This window comes from Ictidomys tridecemlineatus, chromosome 5 (assembly GCF_052094955.1).
Source record: "Ictidomys tridecemlineatus isolate mIctTri1 chromosome 5, mIctTri1.hap1, whole genome shotgun sequence".
Classification (NCBI taxonomy): Eukaryota; Metazoa; Chordata; class Mammalia; order Rodentia; family Sciuridae; genus Ictidomys; species Ictidomys tridecemlineatus.
Genome location: NC_135481.1, coordinates 115,006,208 through 115,018,364, shown reverse-complemented (window position 1 = coordinate 115,018,364; position 12,157 = coordinate 115,006,208). Strand labels below are relative to the sequence as shown.

Sequence of the window (12,157 nt, the reverse complement as noted above, 5' to 3'; positions counted from 1 at the left end):
GTGCATCTTGTATGTCTCTAAATGCAACAGTGTAACTCCATTTCTTTACCCTTTACCCTTTAACTTTCCTTTACTTATTTATCCATTTTAGTTCACAATACTTTGTTATTTTTGCTTTAAACAGTAGACTTTTGAAGAAACTGTGTAAATAGTCTTTTCCATCACGTACGTTTACTCTTTCAGGTACTTTTTCCCTTCAGATCCGGGCTTCTATCTCTAATCATTTCCCTTCAGCGTGAAGAACTTCCTTTGTTTGTCTCGAATGTAGATTAAAGGGTTATTCCAGAGTCTTTTCTTTTGCTAATTCTTACACTGGGTCATTGGTGGTTCTACTTCTAGTGCCTATTGCTTCTCTTGATTATAGGTTTTATTTTCATGATCCTTCAGGAATTTAAAAAAATTTTTATACCAGACCTAATATATAAAAGGATAGTAGAGATTGAAGTAGACAACATTTTTTTCCTCTATTACTCTGTTTTCTGTTGATATAATAAAATAATTGAGGCTAGGTAGTATGCCCAGGAAAGAGATTTATTTAATTCACAGTCTCGGATGTTGAAGGGCATGGAGCATCAGTTGGCTCTAGTGAGGACCATCATGGTGGAAGTGTGTGCCAGAGAGACCACATTCTGAGGTAGCAAGCCAGAGAGTGATTCAGGGGTCAGGCCTGCTCTTCTAGAACACTCACTCCCTTGGGAACCAACTGGGGTCTGATGAGAGCTACATCAGTTCCCTCTGAGGGCAATACCCATGGCAGTGGAGGCGGCCCTTTCCCAGTCAAGCCCCCGGAACAAGCAGTTGAGCATTTTGACTGTATCAGGAAGTGATAGGAGCAGCTCTGTTACAGTCTTATTTCATTTCAGTTCTCTGATCTCACATTTATTTGAGGGTGAGGTCAGTATGCACAGTCTCCCTCTACCAGGGCCTGGGAGGCCAATCTGTAGTACCACCAAGAGTCTCTCCTCTTCAGCCTTGGCCCCTGGCTGACTCTTACACGCTAAAACTCCTATGCGGGACCAGAAGCATATGACAGGAAGTCATTTTGTGTTTTTAGCCCTTCCAGATTTAGTCTCCCACTGCAGCCCTCCCAGTCTGTAAAGTCTGGTCCATCATGCCCCAGCTCAGAGGGTTAGTGGCCCAGCAGTGCACACCAAGACTGGGCCGGTGGTCCAGTGGCATGATGTAGCTGAGAGTCTCTGCTCGCTTAAGAAGTGCCCAGCCCTCCCTGGAGATTAGCACACTGAGATTTCCTTGCATCCACAGCTTTACTATTTTATATTTATTTTTTATTTATTTGACATTGCCACACTTCGGTAGGAACAAAAGTCTTGTAGCCATTTATATCTTAATCAGATATATATTTTTGTCAAAGTGGCTGTGTGTGTGTATGTGTGTGTGTATGTGTGTGTGTGTGTGTGTGTGTGTGTGTGTTGAGAGGGGGGATATAGATTGTACTTAAACTTTGAGGTTGAATTGATTTCATGTCGTCCTATGATTCTCTGCAGGAAGATTTTGTGGATCTAGATAAAGAAGACCCCATTGAGTCCACCTTTGTCCGCATCAAAGAAACCCCCCCTGAGCAGGAAAGCAAAGTCCTCCTCCTGACTGAGAATGGGGAGCAGGCCTACACTGTCAACCACGAAACCAGCCACCCGCCACCCACCAAGGTCTTTGTCTGTGACCAGCCAGAGAGCACAAGGGGATTCTGCCGGGGTGGCATGTCCAGCCGCTCGCTGTCCTCCGAAAGCTCCACTGATTTCATGCAGCAGTTCATCGACCAAGTCCTCCAGGGGAGCCCAGGGAAGTTGAGTAGCACCAGTGAGCCAGCTCCGGAATCTTCCATCTTGTCCACCAGAAAGGATGGCCGGAGGTCCAACTCTTTGCCAATCAAGAAAACTGTCCACTTTGAGGCTGACACCTATAAAGACGCCTCCTGCAGCAATGACCCCCTTTACGGTCCCGACCTCAGCTTTGAAGAGAGCCCGAGTGCCACCCAGGAGCCGCCGAAGCAGGACGAACAAGCCCCATCCATCCAAGTGGCCCAGGAAAAGAAGCCAACGCAGGAGCCCTCAGCTGTCCCGGGAGCAGCCTCCACCAGGGTCCCCGGGGACTTGCCAGGGGCAGACGATCATGCTCAACCCTCCCAGCATCCCTCCTCCTGTAACGGTGCTGTCGAGGGTCCCCCTGGCCTCAGGGAGGAGGGTCATTCTCCTCCCCACCCTGGAGAAAACACCATCTTGGCCAGTGCCCAGGAGGTCAAGGTGACGCTGCTGACCGTGGAAGCTGCGGATAAGGAGGACTATTTTGAAGGCATCCCCTTGAAAGCTTCGAAATTTAACAGCGACCTCGTCGATTTCGCGTCCACCAGCCAGGTTTTCCCTGAGGCCCCTTTGCCCCAGGAGAAGACGCCCGCCGAGGAGGTGGCCGCTGACACTCCTGCTGAAAAGCTAGGCAAGAAGAGGGGCAAGTCCGCCCACACCGGGAGGGAGTCGCCCGAGCCCCAGCTCAAGCGTGACAGGCAGGAGCCTCCCAAGGGCTCCGAGCAGGAGGCACGAGTCTCCTCTTTGGCCCCGGATGAGGCACCTGTGGATAAAAAGCCAGAGGTGTATGAGAAGGCCAAGAGAAAGTCCACCCGGAGTCTCGAGGAGGAAGAGGGGGAAGCCGAAGGCCTCCCGGGGGTTGTGGAGGAATTGCCTTCCAACCCCCCGAGTGGCAGTGTCAGCCTGGAGACCCTCAGGAGCCACAGCGAAGAAGGCCTGGATTTCAAGCCCTCCCCGCCCCTCTCCAAGATTTCCGTCATTCCCCACGACCTTTTCTACTACCCGCATTACGAGGTGCCGCTGGCCGCGGTTCTGGAGGCCTATGCGGAAGGCACGGAGGATTTGAAAAGCGAAGATGTGGACCTGGAGGAGCCGGAGGGCTACCCCCACGAGCTGGACCCCAGGAACAGGGAGGCCGCCAGCGCCCAGAGCAGCTGCAGCCTCTCCACGCTGGTTGGGGTCCTCCCCAGTGCCAGCACCCATGCGTCCTATGTCAACGGGAACGCCGCAGGGGCCATGCCAGCCGCAGAACCCAGTCCCCTATCCCCCAACAAGGACCACCAGCCAAGAGAGACCAAAGAGAGTGGCCCTGAGGAGAGCCCTCAGGTACTTGAGCATGGGTTGGGGAGTCCTGGCTCCTGCCTGGGGAAATTCTGTACTTGTTTCTCCATGACATGGGTGAGGAGGTTCCCCTTGTGGGCACCCCAGGGCACTAAATCAGAGGGGCAGCACTTTTGTGAGTCTCAGGCAAGTGCCAGGTTGACACCTGAGAGGGAACCCCTCCTGAAATTTTGTACCATTGTCACCTCGCTGGCCTTATCCACCTTAGCCCGATCCTGGCCCTGGTCCCAGGTCTGCTAAAAGGATCGTGAAGGTCACTTGTGAGGGTCCAGCAAGGTAGAGGCAGTAATTGTTGTAAAAATAGCAACTGTAGCCAACAGGGAAGCTGTGTTAGTGAACTGCAGTGCCTTTCCCCTGCAGCCACCTAGGGAGGACAGGAACAGCTCTCCCTGACCCCATGATCTGCAGGGCCTTTGGCACATTCAGCACTACCCTGCAGTTCCTGTGGCCTGGAATGGGCCGTGTCCACGGGAAGGAGGCCTCTCGCTCTTGAGCTTGAGGAGCTGGACACACACTTGTCCACCACTCATATCCACTCCATCAGGCCCAGCAGCTCAAGAGGCACAGGGGTGCGCAGGGAGCAGGCGTGTGGGGCCCTCTGGGGAGTGGGCAGGGGCAGAGAATCAGGGGAGGGGAGGGTCTTCCTGCAGATGCCGGTGATAGGAATGCAGCACTGCGGTCCAGGGAGGCCAGAGAGAGCTTGGCAAGCCAGCTGGCTGGGTCCCCAAGGGATACCCAAGGGATAGGCCTGGGCTCAGCCCTCACCCAGCTCACCTGTCACCCAGTCTGCCCCTGTGGACAGCAATGTCAACACTGTCCCCCCCCCCAAAAAAGGAGAATTCTGCCTGTACTGTTAGATGTGGGGGACATAGAGTCCCCCAAGGATTGGATATTAGGGAATGTGGCATCTGGCGGGGGGTGGGGGTGGAGCTGCAGGGGGTTCTGAGTGGATAATGGTCCCCTGGTGCTGGAAGCTGGGTGGGAACGTGACCAGCTAGTCCAGTTGCTTTAGTGCCCCCTGTGCCCCTTGTCTCTCCCCAGGCTCTCACCTTTCCTCCCTCCCAGTCCAGCCTTCCCGCAGCCCGCCAAGGGGCGACCCCAGAACACTGTCTCAGTATCCCATCACTCCCTTCTCCTGTCTCCAGGGTCAGTCCAAACTCCTAGATGACCCCGAGACTCTGCCCTCTCCAGCCTTCCTGTCCAGCCAGGCCAGCCCCGCAGAATCCCAGACACACCACGCTCTGGGCTGGGCTGGCCCCACAGCCTTCCTCAGCTGTCACCCTGCAAAGCCCTGTGCCAAGGACACCTGCTGGAGCCTTCCCAGCCCCTGCCCAGGCAGAGGCGCGGCTCCTGCACCTGCAGCCGGTCACGTGTCTGACTCGTTTCTTCCTTTGAGTGCTTAGCGGGTTTTCATGGGGTTTGTTCTCCCCCAGGAGCTCATGGGCATCTGTGTGTTACTCTCTGACCCTAGACACCAGCATGGTGCAGGGACAAAGGTGTATTGCATGCTGGTTTGGGGCATAGGCAAGTGTCAGGTGGGTGAACGACAGTTCTGCTCAAGAAAGTCCCGGATGGAGCCAGCCTTGCACTCTGGGGAGGGCTCCAGGGAGAGGGGGCTTGAGGAGCCTCAGATGGGACTCAGGTGGAAAGCTGCCACACCTGGGGCTTGTTTCATTCAGTTTGCCCTCGGGACAGTGGCGAGGAGAATTCCAGATGTAGAGGGCAAACGTGGCAGGAGATGGCCGTTTGGGGCAGGGCAGTGAGTGCGCCATCTGTGGGACAGATGGTCCCACAGGGCCAGGGACGCACTGCCCCCAGGGAGAGGAGCCCCACCTGCCTTTCCGCCTCTTCTCACTGCTGGAGGCTGACTTCTCTGAAGCCAGCCCTGCCCTGTGGGAGCCTAAAAAGTCAGTGAGATCAGGCCTTCGGGTCCCCAAGCTGGGGACGGGGCAACAATGGGGGCGATTCTTCAGATTGTGTTTGGCCAAAAAGCTCCTTTAGGACAGAAGGTCGGGGTCAGGTGGGGGACAGGGAGAGAGCAGAGTGGCAGCTCTGCCCCATTACTTAGAATGACTACTCAGCGGCGGGACCCTCTCCCTGGCCCTCGCAGTGCTGGCGGTGGGAATGCCGAAGGCAGACCAGCCCTGCTGTTCCAGCACGTGGGCAGGTTGAGGGAGCCCTGGGGGGGTGGGTCATGGAATCAAGTGGAGACGAAGAATCCCCATGGCACTGGTGGTGTGAACTGGGGCAGGTCGCACCGCCTCCTGAGCCTGGCCGTCCCTGCATCTGGGGGACTGGTATTCACACTCTGGTATTCACACTCTGGCTCCACCTCTCCCACAAGCGCCTGCCCACTACCCGAGCTCTGGGCATTTGGCTCCGGAGACAGGGGGTGGATGGTTTGATACCTGGCCCTCAGATGAACTTGGAGGCTGCCAGCTGCCCTGGTCCCAGGAGGTGGCTCCACCATCCCTGAGCTTCTCTATGTCATGGGACATTGCTGATGGGTTCAGGAGGCTGGTATGCCAGTGGTCAGAAGCTCTTCCTTTCCAACTGAGAGCTAGAGATGTGGCACCGCGTGGCCTTTGGCCACCGTGGAGTGTCATCCCCCAAACTCCAAACTGGCCTGTGTGTACCACTCAAGCTCGCGGCCACCTGTGCACACTTGACCCACCTGACTTCACAGGGAGGAGATGGTCATGTGGAGGAGTCAACTCCTGCCCCTCTGAGAGACACCTTCTCTAGGAAACCCCATGGTACAGTGGGAAGCGGTTGGGAGTTGAATATCGTACCCACCTGACAGACAGAAAAGGAAGGCTCTAAGAGAGGTCAAGGCCAGCCCAAGGCCAAAGAGCTGACTCCGTGGGATGTGACGTGAGAGTCTCCTGACTCTAAGCCCTGCCCTGTTCTCACTCCTACCATTTACCTACCGCCTTTGAATTCCACACAAGGCGCAGGAGTTGGGGTGGGTTCTCTCAGGGGCAGAGGGTGCTGGAGGGAGATTACTGGGTACTGTGGCTGGGCTGGGACGCTGCTCGGTGATGTCAGCTGCTCTGGCAGGAAATTTGACTTGTCTTGGGCTCTTTTGTCTTCTAGTCCCAAGGATCCCCACGCCCAGAAAATACAGCGAACCCGTTAGAAGTAAAGGTCCAGGAAGAGCCAACCAGCAGTAAGAAGAAGGAGAAAAGGAAGCACGTGGACCCTGACGAAGGCTCGTTATTTATAGCACCTGGAACCGTTCGGTCCTCAGAGGACCTAGAAGAAGACGCCGGCGACCACAAAGTCCCTTCCAGGTATTTTACTAAAAATCTTTTCACCCTAGAGATGGAGCCAGAGAGTCGCTGTCTGTACTCATTCCGTTTGCAGCTTTCGATTTTGCGGGGTTCAGGGGTGGCACTGGGCAAGGGTCCAGAAATACAGAGTCAGCAAAGTCCCGGTTCTCCGCACCTGGGCTCCCCTGGCTGCCTGTCACCAGAGCTTGTCAGGAGCAGGACCGGCAGGGCACGTGCTTGCCCTCCCTCCTCACTCTGCTGTTTGGGTGGAAACAGCCATGGGCCCAAAATGGCCCGACCCAGCCGGTGCTGGTGGGAAAGTGATGAACTTGGAGGCTGCCAGCTGCCCTGGTCCCAGATAGCCACTGGGCCAGGTGGAGCCCGACTTCCCATTCCACCCTACTGACTTGTGACCTCTGTCCTGGTCACATAGAAGCTAGACGTGGATGTTAGTATTCTGGCGTCTCCCCCAGCCTCGGCTGGAAGGTGGTTGGGATGTTTGATTTTTCCTGGGGCAAGGAAGGGGCAGAAGGATGATGAGCCTCAGATGATCTATAGGAGCTCACAGCACCCACCTGCCGGGTCACTCCAAGGCTGCTAGAGGAGCCAGATTTGTCACAGGGATAATGTGTCTCTGCTGTCAGAAGACCCGGGTGTCCCCGGTCCCCTCCCCGTCATCACAGAGTCACTGTTTCCCAAGCCCACGGCGTGCAGGGCCTTCACACCGCCTTCCTCGTTCGTTCTCACGTCGACACCCAAGGCACGTGGGTGGGCTCGTGCTTCGCAATGGCAGACAGGGAATCTTGGACCTTGTAAACTCCCAGGGCCTCTGGGCTTAGGCAATGGCAGCGCCGGGCTCTGAGACCAGAACCGCCGACTCCACGGTCCACATTTCTCCTCTGGCCCCTGTTCCCCAGGAGGCGGGAGTGGTCTTGGCCAATCAGGAATATTATGGAGTCATGAATTTGGGGAGCCTGCTGGGGGCCAGAGGAAGAGCCACGGGTGCCGGGGCTCCAGGTCCACTCTGCTTGGCTTCTGGGCCTGGGATGTGGGGAAACAGAGGCAGCCGTGAAGGAAACAGCCAGAGCAAACAGCCAGCAGCAGGCACCTCAGCAAACACTGTGAAGGGAAGGAAGTGAGAGGGGAGCCGGGAGCGGGGGCAAAGCCAACTCCCCGGACATTCGCCGTGTCCTTTGGTAGCACAGGTGAAGCCCAGGGAAGAGGAGCCCAGGACAGACAGGGAGGGGAAGCTGTCATTTCAGGGCCCGATCTCCTTGCCCAGGGCAGAGGTCCTTCCCCCTTACCCAGGCACAGCAGTGGCCAAGCTCGAATGCTAACGAAGTGTGTTAGCCCAGGTGGAAGCTGAGTCCCGAGGGCAAGCAAAGGCGAGAACCCAGAGCCCTCCCTCCACCTGCTGCTCCAGGGTAGGAGACGCCATCCCTCCTGGACACCCAGGAACACTGATCTGCAGCGAGGTCAGCCCCTGGCTCCACATTACTGAATGGGACCGGGTTCTGGGCGCCTCTCCCCCTGGTGCAGGGTGTTTTCTGGCCATCTCTCATTCTGTCTCTCTTGGGGCTCCCCACTGGACAAGGCAGAGAGGCCCATTGTTTCAGAGCCTGCAGGACCCAAGTGATCTCTGTTTCCATCCACCCTGTACCAGGCACCTGGCCGTGGTTCAGTTTCTTGACTGAGCCCCTCTCCAGCTCCTTGAGTGACTTTCCCTCTATTGGAAAGCTGGCACCTGCCTGTCCCCTGGCTTACTGCATCTCAGCCTTGGTTCTCAGCTCCACCTGCCTCTCCCTCTATATGTTCCTCTAGCCTCCTCTTTTTCCTCACTGTGCAGAGCCGAACTGTGATTTCCGTAGTCACCTGTGTGTAAGAAGGTCTTTATCCTCCCCAGTCATCTCCTTAAAGAGAGATGTATAGAGAGCCCAGCCCCAGGAGTCAGCTAGCACAGGCTCTGGCTTGTGGTTGGCATTCACTGAAATCCTTTGGGTAGAAGATTAAGGAAATAGGCACTCGCTTGACGAATGAGCTCTCTTGTCTTCTCTTGGCTCCTGGAGGGCAGGGAGGGTGGGTTCTGAGCACCTAGCCTGGTTCCTGGCACACAGTAGGATCTCGATAAGTATTTGCTTAAAGAATGAAGATCAGGATTCAAACCTACTATAAATGAATCTCAAAATATCTAAAAGGGAACTTGCTGCAAGCGCCAGGGCACGGAGGAGAGTCCCTTCCTGATCCCGAGGTGCCCCCTTATTAGAAAGCACCACAGACACATGTGCAGGGCACGTCTGCCTCTCCAGGCCTACAGTGTCAGGGTCAGCTCTGTTTGAGGCACCACTGGGGTCTGGGCACCAGAGTGGGTTTTTGTCTTTGTAGGTATATTTTACTTTATTTCTGTGCTGTGACACCAGCCAGAAAAAAAGTAGCAGTTTTTAGATGGAATTACAAGGACTACGGTTTCCCTGAGCCTAATTCGGGCATGGTATGTAATAGGCATAACTCCTAGCTGCAAATATACCCAGTGCGGAGCAAGGCAGGGTTTCCAGGACAGCAGTGGGCAGGAATGCCAAAGCTGCTGAGTGTCAGATTGCCCGGAAATAAACTCTTGAGACAAATACATTTTCCCCAGACCCCCAGGAGGTCACTCAGGGGGCTTGAATTAAGGAAACTGAGTTGACTCTCTATGCTGACGTCCACAGCACCGAACCAACACCTGGCACCAAAAAAGGACCCCGTGCACCAAGCTCATGAGCCCACCAGCACCATTGGCTCTGCAGCGTAGGCAGGATGGGAATAATGATCCCTTTACAGAGGAGGAACGCTGATCAGAGATACAAGTCTGTGGCTGGCATTGCCAGCTAACCTGCTAGGAGCCTAGATGACAGTCCAGGCCTCCCTTGCCACAACCCTCAGTGGGCCACCTATGTTTCAAGGACAGAGGCCCATCCTCCCCACCCAGCCTCAAAGTTTTGGTGGGAATATTTGCCTGCTTGTATATGAGGGGAAAGGGGCACACCCGGGACCAGGCCACAAGAGCAGCGCTCTGAGTGGGAAGGAGGGCTGGAGGGCCCAGATCCCGGGTGAGGCCCGAGGCTATCTAACCTGCAGAGAATCCAGGCGGGCCCCAGGACTTCAGGGTGCTTGGACCCAGAAAGCCAGGATTGCTAAGTGGCCTGCTTTCCAGTAAGCATCCTGGCGGTGTCGCTCTGTAGTCTGTGTGTCTCTGTGTCCGTCTGACTGTGCATAAGCACCCACCCACAAAGTGGGCATGTTGGATAAAAGTTGTCATTTCTGTCCCTCGGTCTGAAGTCACCACTTGCCTGAGTGCACGCGGGGACAACTGGGGCTGGGGGTAACCATGTCACAAGCCTCGGGGAGTTCTGGGTGGTGTCAATTTAAAACATGTCTTTGTTTTTCAGGACTAGTCACAGTGACTCCAGTATTTACATTCGACGCCATACTAATAGGTCTTTGGAATCGGTTAGTATGTGAATTTCTTCTTCCCCTCGGTCCCTGCTAATTAATCAATTCCTTTCCACCCTTCCTCCTCCCAGGCCTAGAGCTTTGAAATCAGTGATGAGCAACAACTATACTTTTGGATAGAAGACAAACACATTGAAACCTTGTCATTAAGCACAGTCCAATTGGATGTCCAGTTTGGGCGATAAGGGATGTAAATAAAGTGATGATTTTAAAGCCCAAAGGCCTCTTTGTTATAAAAAAAAAAAAAAAAAAAAGGAAAGAAAGAAAGAAAAAGAAAAAAACCACACATCCGAGACGCCTCTCTAGACCCAGCACACACACCTAGAAAGATCCCATTCAATGACAGGGACATAACATAGATAGAGGTCCCTCTTGACATTTGCAGATACCAGCCTCAAATTTTGGGGACCCGCAGCAGCCCAGCTCCGCAGCACACCTGGAAGGGGTTATGGGTGGCGGGAGGGCCTCTCCCGATCACCCTGGAGGGCGTGGGGAAGTGGTGGGAGAAATGTTGACTGTTTAGCAGTTTGATTTTGGAATTAGCTGTTTGCAGTATCGAGAAAAGCCTGGCACCCTTGACTTTGTTTGAAATCATCTTATTTTCTGTTTCAGAGATTTCATCTTTACTAATTGGGTTGCGGGGTTTTGTTTATAAATTTCACTGTAGGATCATTTTAGCTATGTTCAATTGAGGAATGCAGCAGATCTGGATGACAGAAGAAACCGAATGTTAACCAGGTTGGTGGCTTCGTTCTGCTGCAAGTTTGGTGGGGTTAAAAAAAAAAATGTCTTTAATGAAGCATAGCCTACCTTTTGGGGTGGAGATTTTATTTTCCTACTGTGCTTTGTGGATCACAGTAATAATAACTTGAAAGAATGTAGGAAATACCCGTTCCAGAGGCTCCGAATATAAATTCAGTATGCATGGGAGGGTGAAGCGGATATTATTGAACAGTGGTGGAGTGTGGTTTAGAAAACCAGTCAGGGCAAAGAGGAGTCTGAGTTAGGAGCTGACAGCTGCAGTTAAGTCAAGCAGTGGCAGAAAGGAGGTACCACGGCAGGGCCAGGCAGGAGGAGAGGGGCGGGGGCGTGGCCCCTGACAGCCTATGTTCATTCTGTCGCCCCTGCAGGTACAATACTCAGAAGCTCACTGAGCTGATTTTACAGTTTTATGGCATCAGAGCAGACATGAAGAGGGAATGCAAACATGCCGGGATGTCCATGAAAGTATTTCTTACTGTTGGAGAACTAGCTAGCCCAATCGAATGTCGCTGAGCTGGCTGAGAAGCAGCCCATGCAGAGCCCAGAGAGTAGAAACATCTCCCGGTCTGCGATGGCCCCAACCAAGTCGCAGCCATACGGGGGCTTTAATTTCTCTCCCTCCCTCCCTCCCTCCCTCTCTCTATCCCCCCAATGGCTTTGACTTGGCCTGGAAGGTTAGATAACTGGATTTGGAAGCTTCTGTCTGAATATTGCTCAATCCCCAGGAGCATGGGCCTTAGGACTCCTCCCCTCTGGCTCCTAAAACAGAAGCAAGGCAAGCTTCCCTTTGCTGGCCTGAAATGGAAATGCAAAGTCAAGTTTTTGACTAGGCTGAACACGCTCGTAGGACAACACTTGAGATAGAGCAGCCGAAAGTGAAACCCGAGGGGGGACAGATGCGGGTGCCGTTCACATGTCCACATCAAGCATTTATCACCCTTGAAATTCACTTTTTTCTATAATTCAAAAAAGAGAAATGCTGTCAGCTGATCATTATTAGCACGTGAATCACTCAGTTTGCATATTTATTTATTTATTTATCGCCATTTGGAGGATGGAACCTCGGGCCTCACACACTCTAGGCAAACACTCTGCCACGAGGCTGCATCCCAGCCTTTGCTTTTTTTATTTTGAGACAGTGTTGCTAAGTGGCACAGGCTGGCCTTGAACTTGGGGTCCTCCTGGTTCAGCCTCCCAGGTCCCTGGGGTTACAGGTGTGCATCCCGTGCTACGTGAATCACGTGACTCACTCCACTCACTTGACACCCTCCCCCCACACGTCAGGGATGCTGTCTTTTGTCTCCTCATTTCAGGCTCAGGAAGGGCCTTAGACGCTGCCACTCAGGCACCCACATCAGCCCCTCCCCCAGGTCAGCTGGACCCTCTCTTCTGCTCTGCCCTAGGCTGGCTCCCACCATCCTGCCAGCCCCCGTGACTTGGCAGGCAAAAGCAAAGTGTCATTTTAAGCCCGGC

General features: G+C 54.1%; 1 protein-coding gene across 5 annotated transcripts in view; it reads left to right on the top strand.

Annotated features, from left to right (window-relative positions):
* Positions 1-12,157, top strand: part of Clmn (calmin) — a 97,170-nt gene that overhangs the window by 74,955 nt on the left and 10,058 nt on the right. Inside the window, exons 9-13 of one of the 5 annotated variants that reach the window (XR_013439265.1) lie at positions 1,506-3,146; positions 6,258-6,454; positions 9,859-9,919; positions 10,535-10,660; positions 11,053-11,138. Coding sequence is in view for 4 of the 5 variants with exons in the window: in XM_078050801.1 (XP_077906927.1) it covers positions 1,506-3,146; positions 6,258-6,454; positions 9,859-9,919; positions 10,590-10,660; positions 11,053-11,149 (2,067 nt within the window). In the remaining variant the exon portion in view is untranslated. Of the gene's footprint in view, positions 1-1,505; positions 3,147-6,257; positions 6,455-9,858; positions 9,920-9,993; positions 10,143-10,534; positions 10,661-11,052; positions 11,150-12,157 lie in introns of those variants that run through there. The other 4 variants (XM_078050801.1, XM_078050802.1, XM_078050803.1 and 1 more) reach the window with 4 other exon arrangements.